Below are 22,727 nucleotides of genomic sequence, written 5' to 3' on the forward strand. Positions count from 1 at the left end.
GAATGGAGAAGAGGAGCGTGGAGAATGGATAGACAGACCATTATGGAAGAGAATGTGGAGAGAGAGAGAGAGGGAGGGTGATAATGATTCTATGAACAGCAATACATTGGAAAAATAAATAACAGTGAGGTTATATTAAAGACTAATGGGTTTTGGAGGAAATGAGGTCCCTGCTTCTCTTCCCAGTCTGCCATGTTATCTCTGCAGTCAGCCTTGTTATCTCTACTGATTAAATACAGAGCAACAAATTACTTCCCTCTGATGTTCTGTTGAACATGAGAGTCAATAATTACTGCTCTTTCTCCCTCAACCAGGTCATACTGTGAGAGGACAGGCCCACACAAAGTCTAAAATACACTCCTGAATATGTCATTAAAACTATTACACCCATGTGCTGTACATGCGCACACCCCCAGATAAGACATAGAAACACAGACAGTTAGACAGAGCCAGACAGACTGACGGTCTCAGACACATATATTATATATATATATACAGTATATAGACGCAAACACACAGGCTCACACACACAGGCTCACACACACACACACACACACACACACACACACACACACACACACACACACACACACACGTGTTGTCAACAAGACAGTGTGTCTTCTGTGACACCACCTCATGAGAGATTGTTCCCTCCTGCCCTTCCATCCTACAGAGAGCCCGATAGAAGGGGGTGACTCAGACAGGGGAAGAACACACAGCCACAGCACACTGGTGGTCTCTCTGAAAGTGAAAGGCCACAATCTCATCTCCCGACTGGTGGGGGTCTTCACAGGGTTTCAACACTGCTGAACACACAGGACCCCACATGGTCAGTCTCACTCCAACAAACCCCACACTCCCGGCAACACCCAGGGAAACTTTGCTCTTTGTTGCTATGGTGACGGAGCATTGCTCTCATTCTCCCTCTCTCACACACACGAGCTGACGAACGCAAACACGCACTTGAGGGTGTGTTCAGCGGTCGTAACAACAGTCATGCTTGCTGAGGTCTCCTTTGGTCTGTCAGCCATGGCTTTGTAAACATGCCCTGAATTGATAGCTTGAAGCGGGTACTCTCTTGATGCTTGTACTCTCTGAAGCTTGAGAGAGAGAGAGAGAGAGAAACACACACACACACACACACACACACACACAGTGCGTAATGACTGCTACATGTAAGGACCGCTACATATGATTACCGCCATCTACATTTCTATGAAACATCCATGTTGTAGTACAAAGTAAGACCCACATCATCTCACACCAGATAGCACGACTTTAGTCAGTGGAGGCTCCGAGCGTTGCGTAGAAATGATGCCACTTGTCACAAGACAATGCCTCAACCATAAATTAACATCTAGCCTCAAGGTCCCTGTAATTACATCAGTCATATATATGTAAATAAATGACTGGGTTATATCATCAAAATGACCCTTCATCAGGGAACACAGAGTAGAGCTTTACATGATTAAATGGTCCTCATTTTCATCAACATTGATTTACAATCGTGGTAAAATCAGGTCGATTTTTCATAGGAGCTCCTTTAGTGGAGTCCTAAATTAGCACTGATAAGATCATTAAACAAGCATTAGTTTTACAAATGTTCCAATTCTAATGAGAGAGCCTCCGATCCAGTTAGAATGATCAACCTTTCTGGGGAAAAGGCCATCAACTTTCTGTTCGCCATCATCTTTTACAGAGATAAACCAACCAAAAAACGGTGAGTGCTCTCTGGCACCTGTTCCTGATTGTCACAGACGAATCTGTTTTCTTTACAACTAAATCCGTCAGGTGCTTTTTCTAGCCACTGTCAAATCACCCATCTTTCATTCATTCCGCCGTCCTGCATTATTGTTATTCCTGGCTGAAAACGCGAAAGGTGACCCCCCCCACCCCCCCATCCACCTAACCATCCATGCATATCTCTATTTATCAAAGTCTTGCCAAATCTGCGGTAACCTTCCACTATAGGAGAAATTCATTTCAGAAGTAATTTTGCTCCTGTGCTTCTCTAAGAGGGAGTGTTTCCACTTGATGGGATAACAGGAGTGGAGAAGTCAAGTGGAAATATTGGCCAATAAAAGGAGGTGGACTGTGGGATAGATTACGGTGACAATTTGCTATCGAAGGGGAGGGAAGAGGGGGAAAAAACACATTAAAAGCTCATAAAGAGCATGGTTTCAAAGCGAACGAAACACAAACACACACAGTAACACGGTCCCCCTGGCAATAACACTGCAAACCCACCCTCAAGGCTTCCCAAAAAGCGACAATAGGATGCAGAAGTAGATAATTGCTCAAAAATAATTGCTTTGGTTGATCTTTTAATTGTGTAACTGGTGGCAACAGAAAAAATACATAAGCTGTGTTGTCAGTTCAAATAATTGTGTCAGACAGTCAGTGAGAGAGCATTTAAATGCTTTAGTCTTTGTGCTGGCTCTGGGGGACACGATGGTGGTGTCAGATGTGACCTAGGCAACAGGTGCAGTTTATCAAACTAATTATTTTCACATAATGCTTTGGTTTTTATCCTGAAAGGGGTCCAAACCATAGATCTTCCCAGAGGGTTAAACAGAGTAACAAACAAGACCTTTTTTTAAGTGGTCGAAACAGGTAGGAGTACAGCAAGCAAAAACCACGGCAGACCTCATTGTGAGCCATGCAAAATTGTGCCGAAGGGAGAGAGATTAGCATTTGAGCATTTGCATTTATGAGAGTGATAGAGAGGCGGGGGGGGGGGGGGGGGGGGGGGGGGGGGTAAGAGAGAGAGACATCTCTCTAAGAGCATTTTCTTTGCTCTCCTGCTGCTTTCCTTGTGTCTGTATTCTACAATGACACAGGACCGGCACACTAATGACACAGAGGAGGGAGGCTACCCCAAAGAGACACAACTGAGGAGCTCACCCACAAAACAAAAAAGGAAGAAGAAAAAGGTTCAATTCCAACAAAGGTACTGTGTGTATTCTCATTGCATAAGCTCCTTTTGAAAGAGTACAGTATATGTTTAGAAAGAAAAATACAATAGTAAGATGGGAAAAATTTAAAATAAAGGTTAAGATAAAGGTTGTCAAAACCGACCTTGCCTTTAAACGCATTTCAGTGCTTTAATCAATCCCTCGACATTCACTTTTGCCTTTGGGCAAACGATCATTACACAAGCTGAGATACGATTGCAACTACGGCCTTCAATGCATGTACTGTATTCAACACTATGTGCTAACAATGAATGAGTGACATTCCGCACAGTGAGGGGAGAACAGTCAGAGATGACATGGAAACAGGCCACCATGGCACACAATGGCACACAATGGCACACAATGGCACACAATGGCAAACACACATCCGACAAATGAAGGGAGGTGAATTCAATGGGACGACAGGAGGCAAAGAAATTACACACCTCCACGGTGCCTGCCTTGCAGCTCAGGAGAAGCAAGGTGTACTCTGCCTCCACCGTTGGAAGAGAGACAGTCAACTCGACCCTGACCCAGATAAACACTGTATAGTTTAATCACGGCATACAGGATAGCGTGATGAAGCGAGAATATAAATAAAAAAAAGAGAGAAGAGAAGAATTGATCTATTTTTGTGGAAAACTATTTTTTAGGGTTAGGGTTCTTTTTTCTAGACTGAGTGTGTTATGAATATATTAACTGACAATGAGGCAAGGACACTTATGAGAATTCATTGTTTTATGTTCAGTGGCTAAACATTAAGGAACTAATTTTGCGGGTATGATATTAGAAGATATACCAGTGGGATAAACATTCTTATTACTATGACGTTTCAATTAGGAAAAAAGCTTTGGATTTGCAGTTATTGTATTTTTCTTTAATATTGATATCCTTGGGTCAGCTTGTACAGTGCAAAAATGCATTTTGAATGGACATTTTAAAAGATACTACATGAATTATACAATGATTGTGATGTCAAATGTACTTTACACTACTGATATGAACTGACTTATACAAAATGGTAGATCAACATATGAAAGAGATATTGAATATATTAACATTGCAAATTATGAAGTGTGTAGATATGTGGTTGTTTTGGGAAAAAGATTTTCTGGTGATAAAAAAGATGAATAAAGGATTGTGGCTTTCCAATGTTTTCAATATTGCCCCTGCAACTGACTGTAATCGCTATTGTAAGTAATACACAAATCATTCACATTCCAATACAATAGCTATGATGACTGAAGCACTTTAAGATTCCCTCCTTCTGTTTCTCCATTATTCTCTCTCTAAAGGGAGCCACAAAAAGAGTATAGCGAGAAAAAACCATCAGTCTGGACAACGACTGATGGAAGTGTGTATCTCAGCTTGAGCCTCCAACACTCGCCCTTCCCCTTCCCCTTCCCCTTCCCCTTCCCCCGCAAACCCTCCACATTGCAAACAAAATGAAAGTCATCATTTACCGGAGCCGTACAGGCCACAATGACATTAAGTAAGTGTGCACAATAGCATTTTACCCATTTCCAGCCAAGCTCGAGGTCTTCATGGATTAAAACAGCCCCTACATCTTCAGTGAAACTGTCGTCCCTTCTTTTTCTATTCATCCCAGAGTCCATCTATCACTCTTGTTCTTTCTTGGGGACACACACACACACACGCATGCGTGCACGCGCGCGCGCGCGCACACACACACACACACACACACACACACACACACACACACACACACACACACACACAGTCCTTGCATCCATAACACTGTCTATGAAATTGAGAGTGGTTATATTTCTCCAGCCTCTTTCTTTCTTGGGGTAGACCTGTTGTTTACACACACACACACACACACACACACACACACACACACACACACACACACACACACACACACACACACACACACACACACACACAGTCCTTGCATCGACAACTCTGTCTATGAATTTGAGAGTGGTTACATTCCTCCAGCCTCATCCCTCAGCTGTGGCGGGGGGCCTGCTTTGTTGTTGTTTGAATTACAGATTGCACCTTTAAGAATAGTGGATTCATCTGGGGTCACACACTTCTGAAGAGGAAAAAGTGCACATGCAATAGCAATAAAGAGCTGTACATTTATTCCCTAATAAACTTCGGTTATGGACATGATAAAGCGGACTCTACATAATAGCAACAAATTACCATTAAGTTAAATCTGACTCCAAAAGTTAATATGAATAATATGATTGATAATGATTTACTCATCCCTGCTTGACAGACCCTTATACCTGACTCTATGTTACAGACATGATTCACAATATACTTTTGCTGTGCAGGAGAATTGTGAAGTTTACGGTACTTGGTGCAGTATTTTAAGTCCGACGACTATCTACATTAACCCTGTGGGTGACTTGACACAACCGCAGTAGTGCGGTGGCGCGGTCACAGAGACAGCCCTATAAATGACTGTCTCCCCCAAATCTGTCTACACTTCTAGCTGCCCTGATCCATTGGTCCATTAACAGTTCTGTTCATGAAATACCCTCCTTCACCCTACTACTCTCAACTATCATAGAGAAGCCTTTAAAGCCGTGCTGAACTAGCCGTGCATCTTTGCTCAAAAACACCATTACCAACCGATCCAACCGTCTGCTACATTTCATCTCCCTACCTCATCCTTTAACATTCTATATTTTACTTTGATGCACACAGGCATTTGATCTAATAAAATGAAATCTCAATCTATTTCATAGCCCATCTTAAATTACCACTGAGGAAGACATGTGCAAAGTAAAATGAATGAAATATGAGTCGTTTTGTCCTCTGTCCTCTCGACAGTGTTTCGATGGCTGCTTGAAGGAGAAGACAATTCCTGCAGCGTATTAAGCTAACATGATTTGGGACCAAGGGAGATATGATCAGTGGATGTGTGTGTTTGTGATTCCCCCACAGCAGTAGTGCACTGTGTCTCCCAACTCCCACGCTAATGTCACAAGGCCTATCTGTAGCACACAATACTGACTCCAGGACAATACTGACTCCAGGCTGTGTTTGCTAGCCTCAGCAGAGGGCTACTGTGTGTTGACAGAGCTTGTCTAAGTAGAGAAGTCGTTAAGGGAATTCCCTTACCAGGCTCATTAAGTCCAACAGTTTCAAAATAAGGTCTAATGAAAATAAGGCCTTGGTAAAAAAAAACAAATCCTGTGAATTTAATGTGGACTCTCCTTCGGGACCCGATGCTTCACTGACGGAGATAACCACCCAGGGTCTCTTTAAGGCATTCAGGGTATGTCCTCCCTCCAGCTGCCTGAGGCCAACCGCATGCCTCCCCATCCCCCCCCTGAGGCCCAATACCTGTGGCACTAAAAGGGATTAAAGGGGAAGGCCGTAGTTCCACCTCAGCACCAGCTCCTTGGACATTATCCATCACCAATAAGAACTCTGCTCTTTGCAGTCTATTCCCCTAGACAGGGACGGTCTGGGACAACAACACAGAACGTGAAAAGAGGAATGGACCAATAGGCCTGCCACGGCGGGGGATGTAACGGTGTAGTGGACCACAGATTGACCGGCCCATCGGGACTTCTCCCGGTGGTCCAGATGGCCAGTCTGCTACTGCCCATAGATAATGTTCAAGGAGTCTAGGAGTGGAACACTGTACACAGGTGCACTGTGAACCAAGACCAGGGGAGAATGTTCTTACCCCACCTCTGGAATGCCCTACTGTAGTATTCCTCCCTAAGACAGGGAGAGCAGAAACAGTAGCTATCTAATACAACAGGGAGGGAGACACAGAGTAACACAGTAGGCCAATCCTGTTCTAGCTAGAGTATTCCCCTCAGGATATTGATGAAACACACCAATCAGGCAGGCTGTCTGCCGTTCTCCTCCTCCCCACTCATTTGTTTGGAGAAGGCCTGCCTACTCCGCTCAGCCTGGTTCCCGCCCTCTCCTCTTTGCTGATTAATTAGGTTGTTGCCGGGTGCTTTTTAAAATTAAAAGTCAGGGACAGTGGGCACCGTTTCATTTGTCAGGTCTGAGATGCTGGCATTATCTGTCCCCCACGCTCTAGGGCACAAGCTAGTGCCATCGTGGGTGGTGCCAATTAAAAACCTCAACCAATTAATTCTCATTAAAATGTTTCTTTTTTTTTTTAAGTTAGCTTTGATCCAAATGTTTACCGAGAGGATTTGTGCAGGGTTACATTGCACAGCAACACTTCACATGAATCAGGTAACTAATTACAAGGTCTCTAGACCCCTCCGCCCCCCCCTCACCCCCTCCCTGGTCTCTCCCCGCCTCAGATCTGATGATGAAATCTCCTTCTCACAGTGTGACTTTTCTCATCACAGACTCCATCAGTATCCCTAAATACCTCTCTATATGCTCAGCCTCTCTCCTCACCTATGTGCTGCATCATGCTCAAGAATACTAGATTCCTATAGGTTTACAATGGAGTGACGTCCTACTCTGATATTGAGCAACATACAAAACGTTTTAGAGACGATATTATGGTAAAACTAACAATGAACATTAACAGTGAATTACAATAAACATGATCCACTTTAAGCTTCCTCATTTGAGCCTTGGAGAGAAGAGAAGAGGGAGGAAAAATGAGGCAGAGTGTGGGGAGAGACATTGCAGAGGTGAGGGGACGAGATTGTGTTTGGGATGATGTGCTGGCAACAGTCAATAAAAAGATTGTCTTAAAGACTCTCATTTGTATGATAATCTTGGACTCTGCGCAGAGCTCCCTCTGTGACTGGCTATTGTGATAAGATGGAGACTATTGCTCTCTGATCAATTTAGGAAAACATGTCCTGCTGTGGGGGGATTTGTGTGTATGTATGTGTGTGTGTGTGTGTGTGTGTGTGTGTGTGTGTGTATGTGTGTGTGTGTGTGTGTGTGTGTGTGTGTGTGTGTGTGTGTGTGTGTGTGTGTGTGTGTGTGTGTGTGTGCGCTATACTGTAGGACAATGCTATTGAGAATGAAAAGAATGGAATGACATCTGAATCAATTACTGTGCACTCATACAGAGCATCCATCCATTATGATTGAATTTAAGATCCTTTCGAGGAATCGCAGAAACCTACAGTGAGTGTGTATTAATAGGTATGCAAAAGAAACAGAAACCAAGAGGAGACTACAGAGGATACTGTAGGCATATTTGCAGGGGGTAGCCATTCTAATTTGATCAGACTGACTATATGTGATGAGACTGTGTTTCCTCTGTAGTAACCCAGTTCATGTGCTAATCGAGGATCTGCTATCAACAACCTCCATCCCACCAACTCAGGTGAAAGGGTTTTATTTCAAGCCCATTTCAGCCAAAGGCTAGACTGTTCATTTCACTGTGTGAAAAGCTTATCATCAACCGGCAAAAGATCTGGATTTCAATGTTTAGTCATCTGGCATTTCCAGGGATTCTGACTCATAGCCAGAGAGCACATACATAATTGCAGTTTAACTAGAGCAGTGGTACTATGACCTGCCTTCTGTTCTGTGGCACACTTCTATACCAGAATCTCCTGCCAATGCTTTTGTACAGTATGTTGCAGATGGAACGCTTTCATAGGTCAACCAAAGGTCAACAAAATTCCAAATAACAAAGGCTGGTGGACCGAAACATTGGCACTTAAATAGACTGTGACACCATTGTAAAACAGTTGCATACAGGAAGAATTCTGTTTCTTACATTTTCTAGCATTAAAAACAAACACCTAGTGAGCCCTGGGTCCTGTTAAAAATGTTCCCTTTGTTCCATCAAGCACTTGATTCAAGACCATCAGTGTTCAGTTGAAAGGAAAATGTCCATTTGTCACCGAACAACTGCTTAACCACACACACAGAACACCCTGACTACAATTCCCCAGATCTCTACAGTACCTCACCCTGCTTGACCTGACCCCTACATTATGATTGGGTCAAAGAAATAAGCGGAGCAATTGTAGAGGTTCATCCTGGACTGAACGGCTGAGATCACCACAGAATGATAATGATTTGACAGTTACAGTGTATGCGGTTCGGTATGTAACAAGATGACTTGAAAGAAGGTGGAAAACCATTTTTATCGCAAGAAGAACCAAGAGTGAAAATAAGTTGTTTGACCAAAGAAACGCTATGATTGGATGCAAACATCAACATCATATACCTGTATCATATACCTGTATATACTGTTCATTGCACTTTCTGCTATTTTGCACTTCTGGTTAGACGCTAACTGCATTTCGTTGTCTCTGTACTTGTACTCTGCACAATGACAATAAAGTTGAATCTAATCTAATCTAATCTAATCTAATCAACTGAATGCTTTCATTTTCAATGCGTTTGAATTCTACATTTTTTCATATGATTGAATATTCTTTGTTCACTTTCTCTTACAATAATTTATTTATTTATTTATTTTCTTTTGGGCCAATATTTTTTACCTCTGGTTCTGAAGATGTCCTTTATTAAATAAACTCTTAGGGCTTTCTGTTTAACAACTGTATAGTGATATACTTAAGTGCATGCAGAAGTGCATACAGAAGTAGATGTAGAAGGCTATGGAGATACTCCAAAGTTCTGAATAACTCAGTGGGCCTATCTGTTTAAGGGGATGGGTGATACAAGTTACATCAGTAGAAGTTTTCTTTGATTTTGACATCAAATATAGATTATATCCTCTGAGTTAGCTCCCTCAGAGTAATGGCTGCTCACAGACATCGTATTGTATTCCAGATGGTTACAGAAAGCCCTGTGATTTATTACATGATATTATTCTTGTGTTTATATGCATATGCACAGACTTTAATGACTAGTAGCACTACCTGTAATGACTGTTAGTATATATCAAATGAAAATTATCAATGCTTATAATTTTTCCTTTACAGTATATCCATGAATGTTTTAATATTTTATTCTTTGTCTATCCTTTAACTGAATTAAATGAATTTGAATCAATGAAATTAAGTAATCTGAACATGCTGTGCATAAAAACAGAACATCAAAAACCAAAACAATAAAACATACTTGGTCACAAAAGAAAAAGAAAGCCCTTGAAAGGAGAGGTGAACACAACATTTGTGTGAAATAAACAGGCTCTCCAGCAATCAGAACAAACATGGAGAGGGGAGGAGGGTGTTAAAGGAGGGTAACGTAGGGATATGGGAAGAGGAGTAGGGGGGAAGTGGTCCACAGGGGGGAACTGAAGTGGGATTAGAGGGCTCAGTAAAGTCTGTTTTCCCAGTGTAGCGTGTGTGTATGTGTGGAAGAGATAACTTATGCGTGCGCATGTGTATGCCTGGGTGTGGGAGTATGTGTAAATGTGAGTGTGTGTGTGTGTGTGTGTGTGTGTGTGTGTGTGTGCGTGTGTGTCTAGGAATGTTTGGGGGAGCATTGAAGTCTACCCTAGGATTAATGGACCTGGAGCAATCAGAGCCATGCAGGACACACTCCCTGTGATTTAGACAAGGAATTAAGCTGACTGTCTCTATTAACCAGCCCACTCTCTTTCAGCCAAGTCCATTTTATACCTGTTAATGCTACCCAAGCCAATGGTGTGTGTGTGTGTGTGTATGTGTGTGTCTGTGTGTGTGTGTGTGTGTGTGTGTGTGTGTGTGTGTGTGTCTGTGTGTGTGTGTGTGTGTGTGCTGCCGGCGCAAATAAAGGAGCTCATAGTGAACATGAACACATCCCACAAGTATCCCTCTGAGCTTAATGCCCGCTGCAGCCTTTGGAATGATGAACATCATGCCATCTCCCAAATACTCATCCGGGAATACATTATACATGCAGCAATGTGTTCTGGGAGCATCTGCTGCCACACTGCCGAATATTTCTGCAGGCTCTTGGCCAAAACAATGAGGAGTCACAATGTTTAAGCCTCAGTGTACCCTGCTAAACAGCCACATTGTTCTTGTCACCTATATCCTTTCTCGACATTTGGCATACGTTACTCCACCGATATCCAGACGATATTTTCAAAAGTCAACCTTAAAGGGACACTTCACCGATTTTAACCACATATTTGAAAACGGCGGTTTTCTATGTTCTGTAGTCAAAAAGATAGGAGAAAAAGTCCAATGGAAATTACCCTCGATGATGTCCTCGGGGGTAATTATTTTTTTAATTCTGTAATTTTCAGAAACTATAACAGGGAATTTGCACAGGCATTTGTGGCTTAAGTTCTTGAATTCCATTTTTTTTTTACCCACAATGATATCATAGGAGGTAATTTCCTTAGGGCCTTTTCTCTAATCCTTTTAACTGCAAAACATTGTAAAACGCTATTTTCACATATGTACAGTAGACACTGGTATGGTGCTGAAGATAATGAATATGAGGCGACAAATTGGTGAAGTGTCCCTTTAACCTCTCATCACAGAACCGTTAACTGGTTTTTATCTCCATTTTCCCCCCATCTAAGTGAGATCACATTGTATGCTTGCCCTATAACATCAGCCCCTGGACAATATCTGACACATTACAAAAGGCCACTGTGAGAAGATGTCCAAGGGTGAGCCCTTCACTTCAGCAAAACATGGCCTTTGGGACATCACAGGACACTATAATGCTATAAGAGCCAGTAAGATATCTGATAGCTCTGTACAGCAAATACTACTAGAAGAAGTATGAGGAAGAACAATAGTTGGATTTGCTGAAGCAAGCCCACTAATAAGACGTATGAGCAAGAACAATAGTTGGATTTGCTGAAGCAAGCCCACTAATAAGACGTATGAGCAAGAACAATAGTTGGATTTGCTGAAGCAAGCCCCCTAATGATCACACTCCAGTCGTTTCTGTACCCAATATATTGTTCAGTAATGTGAAATAACCATTTCAGAATAAATTGTCTCTGTAACATTGAATGACTGCTCTATCGGTCACATTCCCTACCTTTTTAAATGTAAGCTTTCTCCAATTATCTGATTCGAAACACCCACTCAAGACCACAAGCAAGTGTTTTGGTCCTAATTTCTCACCTAGCAACATGGGGCGCCAGGCATGAAATTGAGAAATGTTCCATTAGTCTCAATAATGAAATATATAGATCAAGTGTTGCATACCCATAATCAATCATTTTGCATGTGGCGACCATGACAAAAATATTGTTCTGAAAATGGGAGGTTAAGCACAGGTTAATTGACACTTGGTTGGGACACACATACCTGAAATTGCCAGGTCAGGTTAAGGCCAATGGTGCACACGCATATCATTATGGCATGCTAAATAATGAATAAGTGGTAATGGATAGATTAACATTTTTTTTATGGAAATAAACATTTTCCAAGTTCGATGTGCCATGCACGAAGGGTTAACTTATAGGCTACATACACAGTAGCAGAGAGACCTACAGGTGAATGTATTTAAGAATAGATGAATAAAATAGAATATTCAGACCACTTTTCACTCACTGACTCTCACTCTCTCTCTCTCTCTCTGTCTCTTTCTCTCTCTCTCTCTCTCTCTCTCACACACACACACACACACACACACACACACACGCACGCACACACACACACACGCACTTCTCACACTAACAGACCTCTACAACCTGTCTCTGTATATTCATCAAACACAAAACACTTTTTTCATCTCTGTATGAAACCTGTTGCAGCAGTCACAAATCGCGGTCCTGTATCTTCTCTAAGCGACAGCGCCATCAATAGAGCAATGCCACATCATTAGAAAAGGAATTAAAGTAGGCTAATGTTGAATAGCAATAAACCAAAACAAATGCATTTCTTAACCATGTCGTCTAAAAATATACATGAGTTGAGGATGCAATGCCGTAATGCGTAGAAACAATGCGATACGATTGATGTACGTGCGCTGAATCTTCGTTTCTTCAAAAGAATAAGTTTGAACATGTGCATACCTGTCGTCAGTCTGCCAGTCTCCCAGCAACAGGTCTCGGAACCGGTACCGTGGAGGCAGAGGGAGTACCTCCTTCTCCAGTTCAACCATGGTCCCCTCCTCAGCGCCGAACCCACCGGCGCAAAATACCAGGGATGGGGAATGCAAACAGAGACGCCTCACCTATGAATGAGGCTTCCCAAAATGAACTATTCCTTTTGTTAGGTCAATGTCTAATAATTCATACCAGTCGTGGCACTCTAAAGTCAAGTTATTATCTTCCTATGTTCCTAACAGGCTGTAATACTTTTCTGCTCAGGCAACAGGTCGAAGATGCTCTCTGCCGAGAAAGGCGCGTGAGTAGGCTACTTTTGGTGTGACAGGCTGGCGAGCAACTGGTTGTCTCTTTGAACATCCACTGGCTCCTTATGGACGCAGCGACAAAGCCATATACGAGCTCAAGCCGATTGGACAACCTCAAACAAGACTAGTGTCAATATAACCTTTTTCAAATTTGGAATAAGCTCGTCATATTCAGTCGTCTACTGTAAGTGGGTTACGACTATTCTCGTTCTAAAAAGATTTAATTTCACATTCTAGGTCACGCTAAAATCTTGCTCATGTACAGGAAGTATGATATTTATGACTCAAATACTGTATTATGTTAATCCATTTAGGGGACAGATTTTCATTTTGGATCTTTTTTAGAGCTTGCTGAAATATGCATGAGGCAAGGCTATCCGTTTTTATTTGCGGCGCTCAGTTAGTGGTGCGTTTTAATTTTCCACACTTGGCAAGATTCTCTTTCCAGTCTTCAGTGCGACACACAGATCAAAAAGACAATGCTCTTTTCAGCAGCCAATTCTCTTCCAGCTGTCTAACCACCATTCACACATTTAACCAAAATCAACCATTGATGCGCACAGTGGCTCAAAATATTTGCATTCAATATATATATGACAAATAGTCTATTTTTCATGTGTTATAATTCTGGGTATTGATTCACACCTGCTACATTCACAATGGTGTGTCTACAGGTCTGAGACCAAATGATCTTCCTCTGTGCCATGTTATACCTGTGTATATGTTGGCCTACTGACAGGACAGAACTGCACTGTAAATTCTAGCACTGCAGGTGCTATTCAAATAAACTTGCAATGTAGTTAATCGCATATTACATATTTAGTCCTCCTAATCAGATATCTAGCAACAACAACATGAATGATGGATCTTTACCTCTAAAATCAAGTACAAATAACAAGGAACATATTAAACTAAAATGTAATAAAAAAATAAATAATAATAAAAACAACAACATAGACCTCAAACAGCCTTTTTCCAGATGGTGGGTTTGCTTGACTGCAGGTTTATATGAATGACATTATTCTCTGTCTTCAGATGCTGTGTTGCCAGCTGCAACTCATTGTATTGGGTATCAATTTTGGTGAGACAGGACATTGAAATGCTCCAAAAGCCACCTCTCAGAGGATTGTTTTGCCAGAACTCTGCCCTCTGCATGCAAATCTGACAAAACCATACATGCTCTACTTATTTTTCTTTATTCCCAACAAAATGAATCCAGCATGTTAAATAAGCAGATTTGATTTATTTTGCCCTCTAGTGGTCCACTGTCATAAGCACAAAAATGTAGGAGAACTTCTTCCTTTATGTCTTCATTACTACTACCATTAAACATACACTCAACTATACAATTATTTATTAAACACCTCTGTAAAAGCCTTATAATTAGTACTAAGAAATGTTCTGAAATGAGCTACAATTTCCAAACAAAAAGGCAAAGCATGACATTTAGAGGGTGGGCCACTGGTCTGTAGCCATGGTAACTACAACATTGCCTGAATATTTCAGAGGAGACAGTTCTTGGATTTCAATACTCATCTAGTCTCACATTATCACACTCCTGAGTCAACAGAGTCTAAACTGGATGCTACAGCAACATACATATACTGTAGCTGCTTACGGTTTGAGGCTAGTACACAAACATAAATGGCAATACGAAAGTAAAGTAGTAAAGTACATATTTCCCACCTGACTCTTTTTGCATATGAATGAAAACCAATACTCCTTAACAACCATGATAACAAAGACGGCATAAAAACAGGCACATCAACAGGATTGGACTTAGTAAATAGGCTGACAGAGTATACAGGCAGAGGCAACTGAAGGTAGAAAAACATATTCATTAGAAAAATAAGTTTGTTTTAAAAGACGTTTTGAGTCTTATATAAAAGGTTGCACTGGTCATTACAGAAGCTCAAGTCCCAGTCTGTGCATTTAATCCAGTGTGATGTTGACCGATGCTAGAGCGTCCACCGCCCAACTGGGGTACTGTTCTGGCGAGGGGAACATCCGCTTCATGAACGTTCTCACAAATTCTGGGAATTGACCCTCCACAATGCTCTGTCTCACTGAGCGCATCAGAGTGAGCTGGACACAAAGAGAGGGATAAAGTTATTAACACATCCATCCCAAATACTGATCCTTTACAGAAGCCTGTTCACATCTTGTACACATACAGACCTGGTAGGCAATGTTGTGGATGGTGATGTGGTGCATGGCTGTAGTATCACTCTTGAATAGAGCATGCAGATATGCCCTACTGTGCCTGGAGTTTTTGGGGAACAAAGGAACACCAAATATATGAATGCACTGCACATGAGTCCAAATCAAATGCTGCACACAACTTCAAACATACACAGAGGAAAGTTGAGAGTTGTAACACAACAATCTCCATCTCTTCAACTATCCCTCTGCCCTCCCAATTCTGCCCCTCGGTCTCCCAGGGTTGAGGGACCTTTACCTCCTGCAGGTGGGACACTGGCAGTCTGAGTCTATGGGCTGGAAGTCCTTAGCAAACTGCTTGTTTTTGATCTGGAGAGATCCCCACGGGACCAGTGCTGAGCCAAACCTCTGTGAAGACAGAAGTAAACTAATCAAAACACAGATTTATTATAGTCAGAATCATATCATAATCATCATTCTCATAATTTAACATGTCACTTACCGCAGTGCGAGTGGGAAAGACACAGTCAAACATGTCACAACCAAGAGCGACACACACCACCAGGTCCACTGCATAACTGTAACATACACAGAGCATCCACATGTTCCACATAATACAATATCTACATACTACTGTATATAGCACAACCAATGAAGCTGAAGTACTACAGACCTTGAGTGAGAATTAGTATAAAATGACATAAGGAAGGATGCAGCCATACCCGACGCCCATGAGGTAACGAGGCTTCTCTCGGGGTAAGTGGTCTGTGCTTAGTGTCACCATCCTCCAGAAGTCATCCTTTTCCTCACCTCCACTCAGCCCACCAATGGCAAATCCAGGAACATCCCGTTTTGTCATTTCTGTATAAGCAAGAACAGAGACACATCTAACCCCCTCAAATGCATATTTTACAGAAACATTTGACTGACAGCAGCATGAGATCAGGTGCAGCACCATAAGTAAAAAAAAAAATACATTTCTATGAGGTCTTTTCCACCATGGGTTTTACCAATAGAACTGATGCTGAAAAACAGAGTGTGTTGGTCAGTCAGGAAAGTACACAGATGGAGCAGGAGGAAATCTCACCATCTAAACAGGCCTTGCGGAGCTCTGTGTCCAGCCCCCCCTGGATGATGGCAAACAGGTTCTGTCTGTCTGGATTCTTATTGGCTGCCATGCAGCGGTCAAGCCAACGAACCGATCTCTTCATAGCCTCCTCCACCCGCGGTCCTGTCACTGTACTGCTGACTACATCATCCAACTGCATCATGATGTCTGACCCTAGACAAACAGATTAATAAGGTGAGGTTATTAATAATTCTATCTTCAATAACTTCACAGAGACAGGCATTATTGGGGAAAGATACATACTCATGAGACTACATTGTGTAACACATAGCCTACCCAGACTGTTCTGTATGCTGATGGACTGCTCAGGGGTTAGTAGGATCTCCTTGCCATCATAGGGCGATCTGAACTTGACCCCCTCCTCAGTAACCTCAGATAGTTCAACCAGAGACACCATCTGGAACCCTCCACTGTCCTGTGAAGACATGACGGAGTGATAGAGGGGACGTTACACTTATGTACTTATTATTTAAACATGAGAGAGACACAGAAGACATTTGTTCCTGTCATCAAAACACTGCTCACCGTCAAAAGGTTTCTCTTCCAATTCATGAAACCATGCAAGCCATTCGCTTTCTCAATCAGTTCAGGGCCCTGTGGAAAAAATAATTAAAGGACTATCTTCAGTCACTGCAGCCAGGTACATTGACAACTCAAAATCAGAGAACCTGTTAACCACTTATTAAAAGCGAGCAAGGCTAGGTGTTCATTAATGTTTGTACATGTATACGTAATATACAACTGTAAATAAATATCCTTAGCATAACCTACCGGCCTCATACCCAAATGATAGGTGTTGCCAAGGCAGATCTGGCATCCAAGATCGTCCAGCTGATCCACAGTGATTCCCTTCAGCGTGCCTTGGGTACCCACGGGCATGAACACTGGGGTGCTGACCATACAGTGCGGAAGTGTAAGATCACAAGCTCTCGCTTTCGTCACTGGACATTCAGCGACAATTCGGAGCGCTAGGGGAGAAACGATGGAAACACCTTTCTTTACAGACATGCCTGTTTCCAGATTGCTCGTCTCAGGTCCTCTGACTATGGGCGCAGCCATGTTGGACAGAGCCGACACGCACGTGAGCGTAAGGATCACTACCGGAACTACAATAATTCACTTTTTTTCATCAATCCAAACTGCTATCACTCAAAACGAGGTTCAACATTGTATCACTCGAACAGTATTTGAATTTCACATGAATGCCTCATACAAACGTTGCATTGATTTACACTCAAGGAATATGCATTTAAAAACAATAGTAGTACACAACACATTATGGATCATTGCGTTATAGAGTTGTTCAGTTGAAATTATTATTATCTGTAGAATGATAATATTACTGTATCGCTTTTGATTGAGATGTAATAATTGAAACAAAAATAGCCAATGGCTAGACAGAATTGATAGAGAAGCAGTGAGATTGACCAATTGGCAATGATTTTTCCATGACAGGAGGTGAAGCCTAATCACCGGTTGAGATCGGATGTGTCGACTCGCCTGACCGGATGGTGGAAGTTTTGTGTTGTGAGTTTTCTGTCCGTTTGGTTGACTTTGAATATTTGACGTGTTTCTGAGAACACGTTATGATATTTCATCCGAATTGTAAGTTACACAGTTGATAACAGTGGACATTTCTTTGACAGAGTAAAGACGGGGGCAGCTTGAAGGGTGGAACTCAACACTTCAGTAACCCGAGCACCTTGCTACGCTAGCTAGCTAGTTTGCGTTTCGGGAGCCGAGCCGATCCAACGAAACCATGGGGAACCGGGGGATGGAAGACTTGATCCCCCTTATCAACAAACTTCAGGACGCTTTCAGTACCATCGGCCAGAGTTGTAACTTGGACTTGCCTCAAATTGCTGTGGTCGGTGGACAGAGTGCCGGAAAAAGCTCGGTCTTGGAAAATTTCGTTGGCAGGTTGGTGGTGCTGCTGCTGCTGCTGCTGGTGGCAATTATTCGTCGATTGTGTGTGTTTACTGTCTCTCTAGATGGCTCAATTTACGTTAGGGGTGTCTGGATAGACACGAACTACCAAATCTGGAGGAATGTAGCTAAAGCCAGTTGGTTTTTAGACGATTTGTTCTCATGACGGGGGTCACATACTCAAACAACATTTACGCACTTGCCGTAAAAGCAAACACAACAGAGAGGCGGGCAGAGAAGGAACGAAAATTGACGTAGCTAGATGCCGACTTTGCGGGGCAAGCCATAGGGAGATGAAAAACTATGCTTTGATAATGAATACATTGTCTCATTGAGCCTAACCTCGAGACGCATCTTACATATGTAGTTAAAGAAAAGTCAGCGAAGTTTGGCATAAAGTCAAGTAGTCCTTTGGGGCCACTTATGCCAGTGAGGGTGCAAGAGGGCGACAACAGTCAGTGGGGCTGAACACGGAAATGAACATCTGGCCTCTCTCCGAGGGCTCAATTGTACAATGCTTAACATATAGGCTAATAAACCGTATTGTGTCTCATTCCGTGTGTAGATCCCCCAATAAATGTGGTCGCTTTTAGGTTGATGAGTTTGTTTTCAAACCCATTTCTAGCTTTCTTTGTGGTAGACAGTACAGTACTAGGCCCACTGGCTGGCTCACTCTGACTGTATACAGTCTGTATACTATAGAGACTGTAGTCTTCTGTTGACCACAAAAAGTGAAAGTGAAATAGTTTTTTTGTTTTTGATGTGATTTGGTTTTCTTTGCTTCACTTTCATCTTCACTTTGAAACGTGTCATGTGGGTGTTAGCTGAGGCCATTGGTTTTTGAAACAAGGCTCACTATAAACTTAATGTTTTTTTAATTATTCTATGTTGGCCTACGCTTAGCCTATGTGAATGTGTTTGAGTGAGTGAGTGAGTGAGTTCAGTGAGTAATAGTAGGCTAGGTGAATAGCTAATGTGCAGAGAGGAGGTGTTATGTCATGTCTTTGGCAGTTGGGACGCAGGGAATCCCAGGTGTCCTCACCTTTCTATTTCTACCTCTATGCCACACCCACAGTGACAGGATACACATGTCAGTCTGCCACTACTTGGCTCTCTATATATATATATATATATATATATATATATATATATATATATATATATATATATATATATATATATATATATACACAGTACCAGTCAAAAGTTTGGACACCTTGCCAAAAGTGTGCAAAGCTGTCATCAAAGCAAAAGGTGGCTACTTTGAAGAATCTAAAATCTAAAACATATTCTGGTTTGTTTAACACTTTTTTGTTTACTATATAATTCCATATGTGTTCCTTCATAGTTTTGATGTCTTCAATATTAATCTACAATGTAGAAAATAATAAACATAAAAGAAAAACCATTGAATGAGAAGGTGTGTCCAAACTTTTAACTGGTACTGTATATATGTATACTTTTGTTTGATGTCTAGCAACTCATTGTCCTTTTTACTGTGGTCACAGTTGCCTAATACTTTTCCCTGAGGGTCTCTTTGTGCTCTCTTCAGTACATGATGGGCTACAGTAGTTTGTTCCTTTTTTTTTATTTTTTTATCATGCACTGAATGTCACTAACTCATTAACCCAGTTTTGTTTTGTTGGCTCTAAGGGGGGAAAGGCATGGTGTGTGATGTAGACAGAGAAACAGCAGGTGTGTAGCTACTGGCCTCAGGCTACGGGCTAAGGCCAATGGTGTCTTGGAATCACTTCCTCCTGATTCTCTACTTCTCCCTGCACTGCTCTGGGCTTCTAGACATTCCAATGAAGGAGAGGTTTATTGGGATGTAACTAAACTGAAGGTTGTTACTTTAAGATTGCATCATAGCAGACATAAGAAAATACTGTGTACTACAGACGTCCCAAATTGGTTTCCTTATTGTTCTTCCGTCTTTCTCCAGCCATTAGATTCTCTTGAAATTGCGCAGTAGAAATGCCAGTTCTCTGTTCTCTGCCACGCTGTTGTGCAGACTAACCCACATCCCTCTTAACAGGCTGGTCCTGCCCCTCTCTCCCACATCAGCAGTGTGTGAGATCACCCTTCAGACACAAAACAAGCACACTCAAAAGCAGCTTGTCAAGCAGGTTTCCCCATTCACACTGAGAATGTGACCCAACCCAACACACACACACACACACACAGACACGCGCACGTGCTCATGCACACACACACATTTCCACTTAACATACATGTTGATTCAGATGAGAGGGAATTTGCACTCTGAGAGCAGTTGACACATCTCAGCTGTAATTATCATTAGTAGTTGACCTCAATTTTCCTGCCTGAACAGGCCTTCCACATTCCCCCGCTCGTTGACAGATCTTAAAATACGAGGTTATTTAACACTTATATACACACACACACACACTCAGATACACCAAACGCCTACATGAGATATGCATATAAGAGGGACAAATGCTTGCTACAGTATTTGGATATATACCTAGTTATTGACATACATCCATATTTACAGCCCTCCTCTAAAAATGAACATGTCATTTTTAGCAGTGTTTGATGAATAGGCCTTCCCTTGAGGCAATGTGCATGCATGCAGAACAGGACCTTTGCTATGGCATTTGTATTGAAATTAGCCCTTTGTCCCTGAAGGGTCACTGAGTGTGAACAGAAGCACACATGCTATTAGCCCCAAGGTCAAGTCCAGCTGTCACATGGAAGGATTTTTTTTTTGGGGGGGGGGGGTTTGCTGGTGGTCACTATGGCAACAGTAATGTTTGCACAGGGGTGACTCAACTATGACTTTTGCGCTTAATGGGCATCTCATCGATGAAGCTGGACTGTTGGTGTTCTACGTTTCTGTCTTTGTAATGATGTTGTCTTCACAGCCGGTGCTCTCTCACATATGAGTTGGTAAAGTAGTGGAATGCTCCTGTGGCATTGTCCAGACCTGGGCTTGAGATGGGCCTACTTGCAATGTTGAAGACAAACGGCTAGGTTTGAGCAGTGTTTGAGTCAGTCTTATAGTGTTTTTGATTGAAGTTGCAATAGGCTCCCTACCAAGATGACAAGTGGTATGCAGTGCACACCGTGGCGTAAGAGCTTCTGCGGTGTGGACATTGAGCTGGTGTCAGCAGTGGTGCTGTTTGTTTGATGACATAAAACCCGTTTACACAGAGGCATTTACCAGTACTGTTGTCTGTGTAAAGGTGGGCTAGACCAAAAGAAATCTGGGGAAATCTTTTTTTTTGTTGGTATTTTACGGTTTTCTCTGTAGGATTAGTGAGACAGGTTGTAGAGGTGTGTGTGTGTGTGGACAAGGGTATCCTGGTCCCTCAGGCTGCGAAATGACCTCCCTCTGTCTGCAGCACCAACAATGACAGAGAGTCAAACAGTAGTGGGAAATGCACTGGGGGATTCTCTCCGAATCAGGAATATCCGGCAGCTTTGTCGTGATTGCATTCCATGCAGTTCACTTCTGTTGTCATTTTCTGATGTGCTTGACTGGCGGCCGCATGCCGCTCCAGTCGTTGACTAGCAAATGTTTTCCATTGTTTGCCAAATGACATTTCACCTCCTCTTGCTAACGTCAGTTTGGTCGGCCCTGCATGTATTGCAGGATATGCATTGCTAATGTGGTAAGGCCCGGTACAAAAGTTGAAGGCGTTTTCGCAACTAAGTGAATCTAGGCCTCTGCGTCTCAGTCGTAGGTGTTGTGATACTATTTGGTGCCTCAGCAGGTCGTGTATTTGAGTTTGTGATTGAGTTTGCCTGGTATTCTGTCCACGTTGCTGATGTGATTGAGTTTCCTTGGTGCCTATGTTGTTCTCAGAAAAACCGAACAGGCCGGTTGTGTTATGTATTTGCTGGAAATGTTTTTGCTAATCTAATAACACTCTGACTCAGAGACTGTGTGTGTGTGTGTGTGTGTGTGTGTGTGTGTGTGTGTGTGTGTGTGTGTGTGTGTGTGTGTGTGTGTGTGTGTGTGTGTGTGTGTGTGTGTGTGTGTGTGTGTGTGTGTGCGCGTGTGTGCGCGCGCTGTTCGTTTATGTGCGAGTGAGTCAGCCAGTGTTTGGCTTGCGTGTTTTTTTGTGTTTGACACCTAAAGAGAGAGTTTGAGACAGACCTCAGATGTTTTGAACTATTTTAACAGCCTCGTTGTGCATTTAAGCATGGAAATAAGCGATCTGTAGGCCTAAGTTATAATACAAAGTACAGAATCAATAAGTAATTCTCTTACAACCGTCCTCTTCTGATATCTAGCTCATCTTATTCTCCAGACTGGCCTGCTTAAACCGTTTAGGCCGAAATAGTACAAACAGCTGTGCAATGGTAAACAAATAATAACAGCCCCAAAAGACTATAAAAATGGTTAAGCCTATTACCAA

The 22,727-nt window shown here is 42.3% G+C and overlaps 3 protein-coding genes across 8 annotated transcripts in view; 1 reads left to right on the forward strand and 2 right to left on the reverse strand.

Moving 5' to 3' along the window:
* Positions 1 to 12,875, reverse strand: part of kcnt2b (potassium sodium-activated channel subfamily T member 2b) — a gene marked incomplete at its 5' end in the record, with an annotated part of 34,647 nt that extends 21,772 nt beyond the window's left edge. The window contains one exon of the mRNA XM_083677471.1: positions 12,787 to 12,875. Coding sequence (XP_083533597.1) covers positions 12,787 to 12,875 — 89 coding nt within the window. The remainder of the gene's footprint in view (positions 1 to 12,786) is intronic.
* A 1,481-nt stretch (positions 12,876 to 14,356) lies between these two features.
* On the reverse strand, positions 14,357 to 17,483 carry qtrt1 (queuine tRNA-ribosyltransferase 1). The gene is made up of 9 exons (XM_083677492.1): positions 17,188 to 17,483; positions 16,942 to 17,010; positions 16,693 to 16,831; positions 16,375 to 16,569; positions 16,010 to 16,148; positions 15,790 to 15,865; positions 15,586 to 15,695; positions 15,306 to 15,390; positions 14,357 to 15,212 (listed from the first exon to the last, which is right to left on the reverse strand). The coding sequence occupies exons 1-9, from the start codon at positions 17,473 to 17,475 to the stop codon at positions 15,060 to 15,062; spliced, it is 1,254 nt and encodes a 417-aa protein (XP_083533618.1). The 5' UTR covers positions 17,476 to 17,483; the 3' UTR covers positions 14,357 to 15,059.
* Positions 17,484 to 17,905: 422 nt separating this feature from the next.
* The window catches only part of dnm2a (dynamin 2a), a gene marked incomplete at its 3' end in the record, with an annotated part of 28,513 nt that continues 23,691 nt past the window's right edge, over positions 17,906 to 22,727 (forward strand). For 5 of the 6 annotated variants that reach the window (XM_083677476.1, XM_083677473.1, XM_083677474.1 and 2 more), the window contains exon 1: positions 17,910 to 18,336. In XM_083677476.1, the coding sequence (XP_083533602.1) occupies positions 18,176 to 18,336 (161 nt within the window). In that variant the 5' untranslated portion in view covers positions 17,910 to 18,175. Of the gene's footprint in view, positions 18,337 to 22,727 lie in introns of all 6 variants that reach the window. The other variant, XM_083677472.1, reaches the window with a different exon arrangement.

This window comes from Argentina silus (genome assembly GCF_951799395.1).
Source record: "Argentina silus genome assembly, chromosome: 9".
NCBI lineage: Eukaryota > Metazoa > Chordata > Actinopteri > Argentiniformes > Argentinidae > Argentina > Argentina silus.

Coding starts and splice junctions, on each gene's coding strand:
- qtrt1 (XM_083677492.1), bottom strand. CDS start 17,475: ATGGCTGCGCCCATAGTCAGAGGACCTGAGACGAGCAATCTGGAAACA. Junction 17,011..17,187: donor ATCATTTGGGTATGAGGCCG/GTAGGTTATGCT, acceptor TTTTTTCCACAG/GGCCCTGAACTGATTGAGAA. Junction 16,149..16,374: donor CCGCAAGGCCTGTTTAGATG/GTGAGATTTCCT, acceptor TTGCTTATACAG/AAATGACAAAACGGGATGTT.